Here is a 15,042-nt window from a genome sequence, read left to right on the forward strand (position 1 = left end):
CAATACAACTTTTTAATTTGCTTGCAGTATAGTTTAACTTATTTTAATGATCGTCACGCTACAGTCCTTTTCCAAACATCTTGTCACACGTAGATATTTATTCTAAATACATAATTTTTACTTCCGCTGAACAACTTGACACATTGTAGAACGGAACCGCAAGAAACATTTGGAGCTGGCCAGTGCTAGAGAAGTTTGGCACTGAGAACATCAGACAAAACATTTTATAAACAACCAATAAACACCATCAAAGAGCATTACACTGAAGTTCCAATTAGTACTTAAATTCCTTCACAGGTGGATACACATACATTCTTCACTACTTTGATTACAGTTCTGCAGTAAGAACTGATGGTAAATTGCTATCCCACACTCATTCACTTTTTACCCCTAATCCAGGGGTGTTCTACAGTCTCCCATTATTTGAAAAGAATTCACGAAAAGAGTGAATTTGGGTAATACTGATTGACAATGTGGTCCTTTCATTTCTCTGTGTGCAAAAATGTGTTACTATACCTTAATGCCTGGAGCCCTCGACATTTGCCTGAACAGAAATGGCCTCTTCAACAAATTCCCTGCTTTCACCAGCTACATTCAATGCAGTAAGATATGAACACAGAATGAGCAAATATTTCCACAACATTTGGGGCTTTCAGTACTTGTAAGTCCATCTCAAAAGCTTCACTGAATTGTTCGGTCACAGTCAAAAGCATAATTTTCCAAACAATCACATTTACAAAATTCAAAGGGAATAAAGAAGGACTTGGAGACAGGGTGCCACGGTCAGGCACAAGACAGAAGATACCTCAAAAGATGGGTAGATGGAGTTCACAGGTAGGGCATTGAGTGAGATGATGAGAATTCAGTGTTCAGAGGAGTTGTTGGGATAGTCCTAGGAGGCTGGTGGTGGTGACGTCTCTGGGGCTGACTAAGTAAGCTTCCAATCCCTAACTCGCCATCCTTGTTTTTCCAACTCAACCGTTACCTCCTAGTCACCTCTGGATAGGCGTACCTGGGCTATCAGGGGAGGGGGAGATCCATTACCATATTGCTTCTACTTATCCAATTCTTCTAGATATTCACTTCAACATGAAGTTTTTAGGGGTTCATTTCAAATTCACCAGTTGTTGACTTGCAACTTATTAGGTAGGCTGTATAAAAAAAATAGTGGGAACTCATTTTAGCCATTCTGCTGGAGTTATCAGACTATTTCTTACTTCTGAATCCAGAAAGGGGAGTCAACAAGGGCATAGGGATGGGAACAAGTTAAAGAATGGCTGCACAGCTTCACGTCTCCTGTCCCTCCCTACTTCTCTCTGTAGTGAAGCAGGTACATCTTCAGAAGCTCAGGGAGCGGCAGACCCAGGATCCTCTCTCTTAGCAGGTTCACTGGAGCCTCATGTAGAAGGGCACCACCCTCCCTCCTCTCCTCTTCCTCCTGCTCCTCAGGATCTCCTAGAACCCTGCAGTTCCCCTCTTCTTCCACCTCCTCGTCCTCCTGCTCTTCTTCGGTGTCGGTTCCAGAGCGGTTGTTGTTGTTGTCCATCGGCCCGGGGATGAGGCGGCTCATGAATACGTAGCGGTTGGAGAGCAGGGTGGAGCCACGGTGTTGGACCCGCCTCCGTCGGAACCGCTCCCCGCTGTGGGCCAACCTCCTCCTGGGCAACGGCCCTGGCCCCGCCACTGTCTTCTTCAATGTCAGGCGGATAGAAATGCGAGCCAAGTCCTGCAGAGTCCGCACCTCAAACATGGTCGCTGAGGAGGCGCACACACACCACAGGATGAGACCATTTCACCCTCCCCACATAGTAAGTGATGGAAGTTCTGCATTCTCATTTTCTAACTATTCCAACATGCATTTGAGACAACAGTGTTCAGCTGCTTTCACCTCCTGCCTCCTTCCCCAGTCTCTTGAGTCTCCAGGGCCTGTATTCACAAAGCCTCTCAGAGTAGGAGTGCTGAGCTAGAATGATAATCATTTAGAGGGTGCCTATATTTCTTATTATAGTTTTTGCAAATCCTAACTCCCCCAAGACACCCTTGGAGAGTGGGTTCATGGCTAGGGTTCACCCATTATCAACGGCGACCCTGGAGAAATTAGGGTTAAGTGCCTTGCTTCTGCCTCCCCATCAGTTCCCCCTGTTGTATTCTTTATAATCTAAAATAAAATGTTTTATCCTAGATCAGCACACCACTACTCAGACGCTTTGCGAATAGGGGTCCAGAACTCCAACATGGCTACTCATCACACAAAAGGCTCACTTAGAAAACTACCTCTGCTACAAAGACAATTATATGACAGATATGCTAGTACAGTACTTACGTAAAGGCACTGCTTTAGGTTTACTGTTGTCTCTGTGTTTGGGCAACACCAGTGGGGCAAATGACACAGCAATGATCTTTTTGGTCTCCCAGCTGTTGTAGCCTGTTCGAGTAATCTTGGTCAACTAAGGAGAGGAAGGACAATGATGTGTTTATGTGTACTGGAAATGTGTTTGTATTAAGCAGGGTTAATAAATACATCTACAGTGCATTTGGGAAAGTATTCACAACCCTTCCCTTTTTCCACATTTTGATTGAGGGAAAGATGAATGGAGCAAAGAGATAATTGATGAAAACCTGCTCCAGAGCACTCAGGACCTCCGACTGGGGGTGAAGGTTCACCTTCCAACAGGACAACGGCCCTAAGCACACAGCCAAGACAACACAGGAGTGGCTTCGGGACAAGTCTCTGAATGTCCTTGAGTGGCCTAGCCAGAGCCCGGACTTGAACCTGATCAAACATCTCTGGAGAGACCTGAAAATAGCTGTGCAGCGATGCTCCCCATCCAAGCTGACAGAGGTTGAGAGGTTCTGCAGAGAAGAATGGGAGAAACTCCCCAATTACAGGTGTGCCAAGCTTGTAGCGTCATACCCAAGAAGACTCAAGGCTGTAATCGCTGCCAAAGGTGCTTCAACAAAGTACTGAGTAAAGGGTCTGAATACTTACGTAAATCTGATATTTCAGTAAATTTTTAATAAATTTGTAAACATTTCTAACAACCTGTTTTTGCTTTGTCATTATGGGGTGTTGTGTGTAGATTGAGAAGGGGGAAACTATTTTATCTATTTTAGAATAAGGCTAAAATGTAACAAAATGTGGAAAAAGTCAAGGGATCTGAATACTTTCTGGGAAATAAAGTGCATTTATATGGAGCCCTTCTCTAAACCCAAGTCACAAATGGAGCACAGAGCATTAGCTACACACAAAGGAAACAAGTGTCAAAATGTGTCGATGGTATAAAAAACATTTCTAGGAGCAGGACCAAGAAAGATGAGACAACACAAACTCTACAACAGAGAATGCAAGGGACAGGGGAGATGAAACCACAAGACACCAGAATAGATTCAAGTTCTAAAAATAGCACTGGGTGAAGAGATTAGTTTATTCTAGTTCAGGGATCATCAACTAGATTCAGCCGCGGGCCGATTTCTTTCTTGAGCGGATGGTCGGGGGGCCGGGAACATAATTACAAATCATTTGGAGACTGCAAATTGACCGCAAGTAGCCCAAACAGATAACGTTTGACTAAGACAGAATCATTTCAAACCTTGCTTAGATTTGTATATGATCACGTGTCTCTCTATTATTTGTGGGAATACTTGGGAACAGATTTATTTTATTAAAATCACTTGGGGCTGATTTCCTGGTGGTTTTACAGTATATTATGCCCCCCCCACACACACAAAAAAATGGTCTAAATACTTAGGTACATGTGTTTTTTATATACATTGGGGGAAAAAAAATCATAAAACCAGTTTTTGCTTTGTCATTATGGGGTATTGTGTGTAGATTGAGGGGAGAAAAATATTTCATCAATTTTAGAATAAGGCTGTAACGTAACAAACTGTGCAAAAAATCAAGGGGTCTGAATACTTTCCGAATGAACTGTATAGTTTGTGGGTGTGCACACATGCTGACCTTTTCCTCCAATGGCAGCACTAGGATTCCTCCTACTTTGAGCAGGTTCTTCATGTAGTCTTCCTGCTCCCGCTGCACCCCAGCTCCACAATACACCCGATCATACTGACCACTCTCTGGGGCTATCTCCAGACAGTTCCCTATCACGAAACAGGGCTCGCAGAACTCAAACCTACACACACACAGACAGAAACACACGTTTCCCCCATTCCAGTCTGATGTTTCTTGGATACCTTTAGCCCTCCCGAAACAGTTTTCTCGACAATCTTATCAACGACACTTAACCCAGAATAAATGTAACCTGTACACCAAAGACACAGACTTACTCTGTGTGGTGAGTAGCCTACTCTCAATAACTGTTATCGTACTAGCTTGTTACAGAGTAATTACATTTAACTGGTTGTGCCTGATGGCATTATACCAGAGTTATGGGAGCTTCTGCTCTGTTGACCTCCTTTCTGTTTCTATCACCTTCTCTCAAGCTCTCTCATCATGAAACCCTCCTACCTGTCGAAGCTGTCGCTGGTCTTAATGAAGAACTCCAGTTTCTGGTACGCATACTCAATGACATCTTGGTGCAGCTCCACACCATGGTTCACTCCAAATGGACCTACAGTAAAGGATGAGAAAAGGAGTCAGTCCATCAACAATGAGAGTCCATCAATAATTTACACTTCTCCATTTTCTTTCCCTTAACAGGGCACATCCACAGGCTTGTGTATAGCAGTGGAGACCACAAGTGGCTGAGAGTCTCAATGGCAAGAACTGTGCTCAGCCTCTCTTGCTCCATTGCAATGCACTTATCTAATTTAAGTCACCAAAGTTTTGAGAATATCTAGTGAATCTGGAGCAAGTCTATCCCTTTTCACACAGCCTAGATTTTACCTGGCCAGGTGAGGTTTGTGTTGTCCTGACTCACCCAGTATGAGTCCCACCATGGTGCTGAGGTAGCCCGTGCCACTGCCCAGGTTGAGGAAGGAAAGGCCAGGCTGGAGGTCCAGGGCCTCCATCACCTCTGAGTAGATGCAGGGGGCTGAGAGGTGGATGTTGCCGTGCCTCCAGGCCAGGTCCTTGTAGGCGCTGTCCCGGAACTCTTCCAGATAGTAGTCGGCCCGGTCGATTGCCCTGAAGGCCTGCTCCACTAGGTCCGAACGGATGTACTGGGCCTCCTTCAGGTTGTCAATCAACTCGTCATTGTCCTCCCCCGCACTCACTGCTCCTCCCATCTTCACGGTCTCACAGAGAGAGAGAGAGAGAGAGAGAGAGAGATCACGCTGGTTTAACTAGGATAGAGTCAGACAAAAGGTGTCCAATATTGATCAATTGATTCATCATCCCCCTCTCTCCCCAATGATCCGTACCAGCTTCTGTATTTTCTGCAATGCTGACCTCAGGCTCCAGATAATAACTTTCTATTGCTATATTTGGATTAACCACTGACTTGGGACATTATAAAAAATAAAAATTGTTATTTTCCATCTGCATTCAACAGAGCCAAGCGGTAGCTGGAGAAAATAATTTGTCTTTTAGGGTCTTGAAGGTGTGTGTAAAATACAGGCCTGTTTTATAACCACTTTCTTCAAGTCTTTCATGAAGTTCTTATATCATAAACAAGTCAAATAAGCCCTTTCCCTGTGTTTTCACCAGTAGCCGGGCGGTGGCACTGCCACAGTACACGAGAATCCTGGTGACGATGGTAGAGAGGCATATTTCCCACCAATCAACGAACACACAAAATACAGCTGCGCCACTGAATAACAAAAGAGTCTGTATTACATAAATATATTCTCATTGCCACCAAAACTACTGCAACCAACATTTAGGTCAGCATTTCATACGCATTCGTCATAGTGTTTTGTTATGCCTTATTTCAAATAGTTGGTAAGGCTTTGTTATCAACAACCAACCAAGACGTGCACAAACTGCAGCCGCAATGTGAGCTACATAAAAACAGTATCACCTTTGTCTCTGTTGATGTCGTCTATGAAGAGCTGCTCAGCAGAGAAGAGAAATTATGGTCTGGTTGGAGCTAACAAATACGAAGCAGCTGTCTTTACCTTATGGAAGTGACGTTTAATCGACGCTGCTTTATAGTGTCAACTGTACTTCTGAAAATTATGTTGAAATGGTATATGTTGTTACCTTCTCGTTTCCCCCATACACATTCAATAGATTTCACCACTATTATGGATGTAAACATTGACCAGCTGACACTTAACGTCACACGCAGTAACACCCAAATGTGCGCTCAGCACCCCCGGTGGAGTAATATTAAAAGATCTGACAGGCGCCAGCAACACCTGGGCAGAGGAACGCGCCATTGTGAGAAAAAAAAAACATATTTTTTAATGTAACCTTCTAGGCAAGTCAGTTATCTTCGATTGAATATTCGTCTTGCATCCGCCGAGATGTAAAGTGGCAATTTTTGTCCAATAGAAATGAGGCTTTAAATGCGATTTCGTAATATCCATTTAAAGTTATTTACCTTGTTTGCCATGAAACATAAAGCAGTATGTGGGGTGGGATCTATGCCTATAATATTGCCACGTTCATGTTCTAGTCGGAACTAGGAAACTCTGACATTTCCAACATGCTGATAGTAATTATAAACGTGTCGAGTTCAACCAATCAGCAATTCGGACATTTTCGAGTTTCTTAGTTCCGACCAGAATATGAACGCGGCATAAGACAATTGTAAGCCTATATGGATACAGTGCCTATCTATAGACAGTCTACACCCCTGTCAAAATGTTAATATTTTGTTGCCTTATAGCCTGGAATTAAAATGCATTAAAATAGTTGTTTTTCACATTTATCTACACATCCTACCCCACAACCACAGTGTCCACAGTGTCTCCCGACCCCTCTTGTCTCAGCCTCCAGTATTTATGCTGCAGTAGTTTGTGTCAGGGGGCTAGGGTCAGTCTGTTATATCTGGAGTATTTCTCCTGTCTTATCCGGTGTCCTGTGTGAATTTAAGTATGCTCTCTCTAATTCTCTCTTTCTTTCTTTCTTTCTCTCTCTCGGAGGACCTGAACCCTAGGACCATGCCTCAGGACTATCTGGCCGTGCTGCTGCTCCAGTTTCAACTGTTCTGCCTGCGGCTATGGAATCCTGACCTGTTCACCGGACGTACTACCCGTCCCAGACCTGCTGTTTTCAACTCTCTAGAGACAGCAGGAGCGGTAGAGATACTCTGAATGATCGGCTATGAAAAGCCAACTGACATTTACTCCTGAGGTGCTGACCTGTTGCACCCTACAACCACTGTGATTATTATTATTTGACCCTGCTGGTCATCTATGAACATTTGAACATCTTGGCCATGTTCTGTTATAATCTCCACCCGGCACAGCTAGAAGAGGACTGGCCACCCCTCATAGCCTGGTCCTCTCTAGGTTTCTTCCTAGGTTCTGGCCTTTCTAGGGAGTTTTTCCTTGCCACCGTGCTTCTGCATCTGCATTGCTTGCAGTTTGGGGTTTTAGGCTGGGTTTCTGTACAGCACTTTCAGATATCAGCTGATGTAAGAAGGGCTTTATAAATTGATTTGATTTGATTTGAACTTCGGGGTGAAATTTGTAAAAAATAAATGTAAAAAATTGATTTATCTATAAAAATTACAAAATGAAATAGTGTTGGATAACTGTTCCACTCTCCTTGTAATAGCAATCCTAAATTAGCTCAGGTGTAACCAATCACCTTCAAAATGACACGCCAAGTTAATTGGCTTCCATCTGTGTTAAATTGTAGTGATTCACATGATTCCAGGATAAATTCAGCAGTTCCTGTAGGTGCCTCTGCTGGGTAGTGAATTGCAAAGCAAACATGCAACCATGAACACCAAGGAGTTTTCAAAAGAACTCTGGGACAAAGTTGTGGAAAGGCACAGATCAGGGGATTGGTATACAAAAAGGCCTTGAATATCCCTTGGAGCACTGTCAAGACAATTATTAAGAAGTAGAATGTGTATGGCACTACCTAGACCAAGCCGTCCCTCCAAACTAGATGACCGAGCAAGTAGGAGACTGATCAGAGGGGCTACCAAGAGTCCAATGGTAACTTTCTTATTTTATGGTATTACAGCGGTCTGCAAATAAGCCAACGGCAACTTTGAAAGAGCTACAAGCTTTTATGGCAGAGACTAGTCAAAGTGTGCATGTGACAATATCCCAAAGCACTCCACAAATTTGGCATGTATGGTACAGTGGCAAGAAGGATGCCATTACTCAAGAAAGCCCACCTTGAATCCTGTTTTTAAGTATGCAAACAAATACTAACTCTGTATCCATGTGAAACAAGTTGTGGTCTGACAAAATTGAATTTCTTGGCCTAAATGCAAAGCATTAGGTTTGGTGCAAACCTAACACGGCACATCACCTAATGAATACCATCCTTACTGTGAAGCATGGTGGTGGCAGCATCATGTTATGGGGATGTTTCTCATCGTTAAGGTCTTATCCAGATAGAAGGGGAAATTAATGGAGCAATGTACAGAAAAGTCCTTGAGGAAAACCCCGCATAAATCCAATTGAACATTTGTGGCATGACTTGAAGATTAATGTCCAACGCTCCGCAAGGAACTTAACAGAGCTTGAACAGTTTTGTAAAGAAGAATGGTCTGAACTGGCCAAATCTACGTGTGCAAAGTTGGTAGACCTACCTGACTCACAGCTGTAATTGCTGCCAAAGGTGTTTCCACAAAGTATTAACTCTGGAGATATGCAGTTATGATATCAGTTTTGTATTTTTAATATATAAACATTTTTTTCCACACAAATCCCCTTAAGTGTGGAGTATGGTGTGTGTAGATAAGTGGGAAAAATCCTTATGAATGCATGAAACTAAGGCACTGGCAAAATGTGAAAAAAAGTTCAAGGGTGTGTGGATTTTCTATAGGAACTAAATATATATATATGTGTGTGTGTGTGTGTGTGTGTAGATCGATCGATCTCTCATGGAAATCAATTGCTATTTGCATGTGACATTGTCATGGAATGCACTGGAATATTTATCCACCGTTTACATTATGGCTGGTGGGACCCACTCTTTGATGGTAAACAAAACTAAGTGGTTTTAATTTCATTGAACAATTGTAGATATGCTTTGTGATATTAGCATTTCCTGAACTGGCCGACAGATGTCATCAGAGCTTAGCCATAGGTTATAAACCACCATGTAATACACTGCTCAAAAAAATAAAGGGAACACTTAAACAACACAATGTAACTCCAAGTCAATCACACTTCTGTGAAATCAAACTGTCCACTTAGGAAGCAACACTGATTGACAATAAATTTCACATGCTGTTGTGCAAATGGAATAGACAACAGGTGGAAATTATAGGCAATTAGCAAGACACCCCCAATAAAGGAGTGGTTCTGCAGGTGGGGACCACAGACCACTTCTCAGTTCCTATGCTTCCTGGGTGATGTTTTGGTCACTTTTGAATGCTGGCGGTGCTTTCACTCTAGTGGTAGCATGAGACGGAGTCTACAACCCACACAAGTGGCTCAGGTAATGCAGCTCATCCAGGATGGCACATCAATGCGAGCTGTGGCAAGAAGGTTTGCTGTGTCTGTCAGCGTAGTGTCCAGAGCATGGAGGCGCTACCAGGAGACAGGCCAGTACATCAGGAGATGTGGAGGAGGTCGTAGGAGGGCAACAACCCAGCAGCAGGACCGCTACCTCCACCTTTGTGCAAGGAGGAGCAGGAGGAGCACTGCCAGAGCCCTGCAAAATGACCTCCAGCAGGCCACAAATGTGCATGTGTCTGCTCAAACAGTCAGAAACAGACTCCATGAGGGTGGTATGAGGGCCCGACGTCCACAGGTGGGGGTTGTGCTTACAGCCCAACACCGTGCAGGACGTTTGGCATTTGCCAGAGAACACCAAGATTGGCAAATTCGCCACTGGCGCCCTGTGCTCTTCACAGATGAAAGCAGGTTCACACTGAGCAAGTGACAGACGTGACAGAGTCTGGAGACGCCGTGGAGAACGTTCTGCTGCCTGCAACATCCTCCAGCATGACCGGTTTGGCGGTGGGTCAGTCATGGTGTGGGGTGGCATTTCTTTGGGGGGCCGCACAGCCCTCCATGTGCTCGCCAGAGGTAGCCTGACTGCCATTAGGTACCGAGATGAGATCATCAGACCCCTTGTGAGACCATATGCTGGTGCGGTTGGCCCTGGGTTCCTCCTAATGCAAGACAATGCTAGACCTCATGTGGCTGGAGTGTGTCAGCAGTTCCTGCAAGAGGAAGGCATTGATGGTATGAACTGGCCCGCCCGTTCCCCAGACCTGAATCCAATTGAGCACATCTGGGACATCATGTCTCGCTCCATCCACCAACGCCACGTTGCACCACAGACTGTCCAGGAGTTGGCGGATGCTTTAGTCCAGGTCTGGGAGGAGATCCCTCAGGAGACCATCCGCCACCTCATCAGGAGCATGCCCAGGCATTGTAGGGAGGTCATACAGGCACGTGGAGGCCACACACACTACTGAGCCTCATTTTGACTTGTTTTAAGGACATTACATCAAAGTTAGATCAGCCTGTAGTGTGGTTTTCCACTTTAATTTTGAGTGTGACTCCAAATCCAGACCTCCATGGGTTGGTAAATTGGATTTCCATTGATTATTTTTGTGTGATTTTGTTGTCAGCACATTCAACTATGTAAAGAAAAAAGTATTTAATAAGATTATTTCTTTCATTCAGATCTAGGATGTGTTGTTTAAGTGTTCCCTTTATTTTTTTGAGCAGTATATATTCCTGTTCTCCTTTAAAAAAAAATTATATTTGTTTTTTGTTGTTGTTATATATATATATATATATATATATATATATATATATATATATATATATATATATATATATATATATATATATAATATACCAAAAAAAATATTGCAGAAAAAATAGTATACATACAAGTATACAAACAGACAATGATAACATATGCTAGGGGGTACAACAAATTACAGATTATACAACGACCTTAAAAGATAAACACATATTGATTGTTTTAACAGCTTTCTTATTACAATAATGTAGAATGGTCTTAATGTACTGCTCAAATTCCTTATAGAAAACACAGAAGAGTGTTTTTTTTATTAGTGAATTTACATTCATGAATATGACATTTTTCCATTAGCACAATTTGATTTGAGGTCAAATTGTTTTTCTTTATCCTTTTTATAGTTAAGGAAACCGAGCAGCACATTCTCCCATAAAAAAACTAAAATCATCAAGAATATTAACAATTATTAAACTATTAATATCTTTCCATCATTTCTTTACATGTAGACAATGCCAAAATCAATGCAAAACTTTTTCTGGATTCTCAACACAAAAAGTATGGTTAATGTTAATGTATTTTGAGTTTCTTCATGATTGGCAGGGTAATACTTATGGATCATTCTGAAAGAGACCTCTTTGACCTTGTTAACAAGCAGGTATTTGTGTGGTAATAACCAGACTTTTTCCCGCAACAGATATATATGTCTGTTCTCACCATTTCAATGGTTGCATTTCACAACCTGTGAAAACTATCTTGCTGTAACTGTTGGTTTGAGTTACAGAGGGCTATCGTGGTGGTGTGTCCATTAAAACACAGATGGTGGTTTGCGGTTCAATGGGCTGTTGCCCGGTTTATTATTTCAGTTGAATTGAAGATGAGATTTAAGGATGTGATGGTTAACAAGGATATAAAAACATACATGCATAAAGCAAACAAATTTATCAAAAAGTAAATGTTCTCAATAAAATTATAGTATAAATTAAGAAATGAGAACAAACTTACTTGGTCATAAACGCATCCAAAATACACAATATTACAAGAGAAAAGGTGTCTTGTAACAGAACACTGAAACTGAAATAGTAAGGTCTGCCACACTGATTCTTCTTCTTCTTTGGGATTAGGTTGGCGGATCACATCCAACTTAAAGGTGCATACACTGCCACCTACTATGCTAAAGTGAGGCCAGTCACGGCGTACCTACATTCAATTATCTTAATTATTCCTCTTCCTAAAAATAAAATAAAAAGTGCAACACCAACTAACCCTACACCTATATACACCACTATTTCATAAAAATATAAATCACCACCCCATTAACTCTTCTCCAGTAAAATATCATTGAACCAGGTACTTCTCTGCAGTTGGCATCTACACTCAATAAAAACCCACTACCCCATTCCACTACTTTGACCATATCTGCCCCTGCCAACAGCCTGGGAGGATGGGACACAAATAACTGATGATTGGCTGAGAGAAATTGATGATAAAAACATTTTGGAGGCTGTTTTGTTAAACTTCAGTGTGGCTTTTGACATTATCGATCATAGTCTTCTGCTGGAAAAATGTATGCGTTATGGCTTTACACACCCTGCTATATTGTGGATAAAGAGTTAGCTGTCTAACAGAACACGGAGGGTGTTCTTTAATGGATCTTCAAAATATTCCAGGTAGGATCAGCAATTCCCCAGGGCAGCTGCATAAGCCCCTTACTTTTTTCAATCTTTACTAAATGTACTGATTAACTTTGAGTAAAGCCAGTGTGTCTATGTGTGCGGTTGACTCAACACTATACATGTCAGCTACTTCAGCGACTGCAACACTTAACAAAGAGCTTCATTTCATTTCAGAATGGGTGGCAATGTCACGACTTCCGCCGAAATCGGTCCCTCTCCTTGTTCGGGCAGCGTTCAGCGGTCGACGTCACCTGCCTTCTAGCCATCGCCGATCCACTTTTCATTTTCCATTTGTTTTGTCTTTGTTTTACACACCTGGTTTCAATTCCCCAATTAGATGTTCATTTTTTTACCCTCTGTTTTCCCCATGGTTTTTGTGCGTGTTTGTTTATTGTATTTTGGTCCGTTTGTGTGGGCTTGGTATTTCTACATGTACTTGGTAATTTTGAGTAAAGTTACTTTTATTACTTATCTCTGCTGTCCTGCGCCTGACTCCTCTGCACCAGCTACACCCAGACCTTTACAGAAACACGCCCTAGATAGTTGACCATTAGGGTCAGGGCTAATTAGGGAGGCCACCACTCCACTGGGCATGGTTAAGCAGGAGGGTCACAAGGAGAGAATTCGTTTTTTCCTTATTGATTCTCCTGCGTTTCCCGTGGTGCTTGGCATACCCTGGTTGGCCTGTCATGACCCCACTATTTCGTGGCAACAGAGGGCTCTCAAGGGGTGGTCACGAAGGTGCTTGGGGAGGTGTTTAGGGGTTTCCGTCGGTGCTACTACGGTGAAAAGTCCAGACCAGGTCTCCACCGTGCGCATCCCCTCTGAATATGCCGATTTGGCTCTTGCCTTCTGTAAGAAGAAGGCGACTCAATTACCACCCCATCGATGGGGGGATTGTGCTATAAATCTCCTGGTAGACGCAGCACTTCCCAGGAGTCACATGTATCTCCTGTCACAGGAGGAGACTGCGGTTATCCCTGGGGCAGCGGAACATTCGGCCCTCCACTTCCCCTGCCTCTTTGAGTTTCTTTTTTGTGAAGAAGAAGGATGGAAGTTTACGCCCGTGCATTGACTATCGAGGTATCAACCAAATCACTGTGAGATACAGCTACTCGCTGCTTCTCATAGCCAGTGCGATAGCGTCAATTCATGGGGCGCGCTTCTTCACAAAATTGAATCTCAGGAGCGCTTACAACCTGGTGCGTATCCGGGAGGGGGACGAGTGGAAGACGGTATTTAGTACCACCTCACGGCACTATGAATACCTCGGCATGCCGTACGGGTTGATGAATACTTCATCAGTCTTCCAGGCATTTGTAGACGAGATTTTCCGGCACTTGCACGGGCAGGGTGTAGTGGTGTATATCGATGACATTCTGATATACTCCGCTACACGCGCCGAGCATGTGTCCCTGGTGCGCAAGGTGCTTGGTCGACTGTTGTTGGAGCATGACCTGTACGTCAAGGCTGAGAAATGTCTGTTCTTCCAACAGTCTGTCTCCTTCCTAGGGTACCGCATTTCCACTTCAGGGGTGGAGATGGAGAGTGACTGCATTGCAGCCGTGGGTAATTGGTCGACTCCCACCACGGTAAAGGAAGTGCAGCGGTTTCTAGGGTTTGCCAAGTACTACCGGAGGTTTATCCGGGGTTTTGGTCAGGTAGCGGCTCCCATTACCTCACTGCTGAAGGGGGGACCGGTGCGACTGCAGTGGTCGGCTGAGTCGGATAGGGCTTTTGGTCACCTGAAGGCTCTGTTTACCTCGGCTCCCATGCTGGCTCATCCGGATCCCTCTTTGGTGTTCATAGTGGAGGTGGACGCGTCCGAGGCTGCGATAGGAGCCGTGCTCTCTCAGCGCTAGGGTACGCCACCAAAGCTCCGTCCCTGTGCTTTCTTTTCGAGGAAGCTCAGCCCAGCGGAGCGAAACTATGATGTGGGGGACCGGGAGCTGTTGGCTGTTGTCAAGGCTCTGAAGGCGTAGAGACATTGGCTTGAGGGGGCTAAACACCCTTTTCTCATCTGGACTGACCACCGCAATCTGGAGTACATCCGGGCGACGAGGAGACTGAACCCTCGCCAGGCAAGGTGGGCCATGTTCTTTACCCGTTTTGTTTTCACCCTGTCCTACAGACCAGGTTCCCAGAACGCTAAGGCAGACGCACTGTCCCGGATGTATGACACAGAGGAGCGGTCCATGGATCACACTCCCATACTTCCGGCCTCTTGCCTGGTGGCACCGGTGGTGTGGGAGCTGGACGCGGACATCGAGCGGGCGTTACTACAGAGCCCACTCCTCCCCAGTGTCCAGCTGGGCGTCAGTACGTCTGCTGTCCGCGACCGTTTGATCTATTGGGCCCACACGTCACCCTCCTCTGGTCATCCGGGCATCGGTCGGACAGTGCGCTGTCTTAGTGGGAAGTACTGGTGGTCCACCTTGGCCAAGGACGTGAGGGTTTATGTTTCCTCCTGCTCGGTGTGCGCCCAGTGCAAGGCCATTCGGCACTTGCCCAGAGGGAAGTTACAGTCCTTACCCGTTCCACAACGGCCGTGGTCGCACCTATCGGTGGATTTCCTCACGGATCTTCCTCCCTCACAGGGTAACACCACGATCC

General features: G+C 44.3%; 1 protein-coding gene across 2 annotated transcripts; it reads right to left on the reverse strand.

The window, feature by feature from the left end:
* Nucleotides 1-67: 67 nt before the first annotated feature.
* On the reverse strand, nucleotides 68-6,442 carry LOC106566824 (protein-L-isoaspartate O-methyltransferase domain-containing protein 2). 2 transcript variants are annotated; one of them, XM_014135263.3, is made up of 6 exons: nucleotides 5,922-6,442; nucleotides 4,881-5,187; nucleotides 4,469-4,571; nucleotides 3,962-4,133; nucleotides 2,324-2,447; nucleotides 68-1,755 (listed from the first exon to the last, which is right to left on the reverse strand). In XM_014135263.3, the coding sequence occupies exons 2-6, from the start codon at nucleotides 5,185-5,187 to the stop codon at nucleotides 1,307-1,309; spliced, it is 1,155 nt and encodes a 384-aa protein (XP_013990738.1). In that variant the 5' UTR covers nucleotides 5,922-6,442; the 3' UTR covers nucleotides 68-1,306. The 2 variants fall into 2 exon arrangements, with proteins under 2 accessions (XP_013990738.1, XP_013990737.1); XM_014135262.3 differs by having other exon boundaries at nucleotides 4,881-5,196.
* Nucleotides 6,443-15,042: the final 8,600 nt, after the last annotated feature.

This window comes from Salmo salar, chromosome 13, assembly GCF_965601325.2.
Source record: "Salmo salar chromosome 13, fSalSal1, whole genome shotgun sequence".
Taxonomy (NCBI): Eukaryota; Metazoa; Chordata; class Actinopteri; order Salmoniformes; family Salmonidae; genus Salmo; species Salmo salar.

Coding starts and splice junctions, on each gene's coding strand:
- LOC106566824 (XM_014135263.3), bottom strand. CDS start 5,187: ATGGGAGGAGCAGTGAGTGCGGGGGAGGACAATGACGAGTTGATTGAC. Junction 4,134..4,468: donor ACCAGCGACAGCTTCGACAG/GTAGGAGGGTTT, acceptor GTGTGTGTGTAG/GTTTGAGTTCTGCGAGCCCT. Junction 1,756..2,323: donor ACCTAAAGCAGTGCCTTTAC/GTAAGTACTGTA, acceptor GCGCCTCCTCAG/CGACCATGTTTGAGGTGCGG.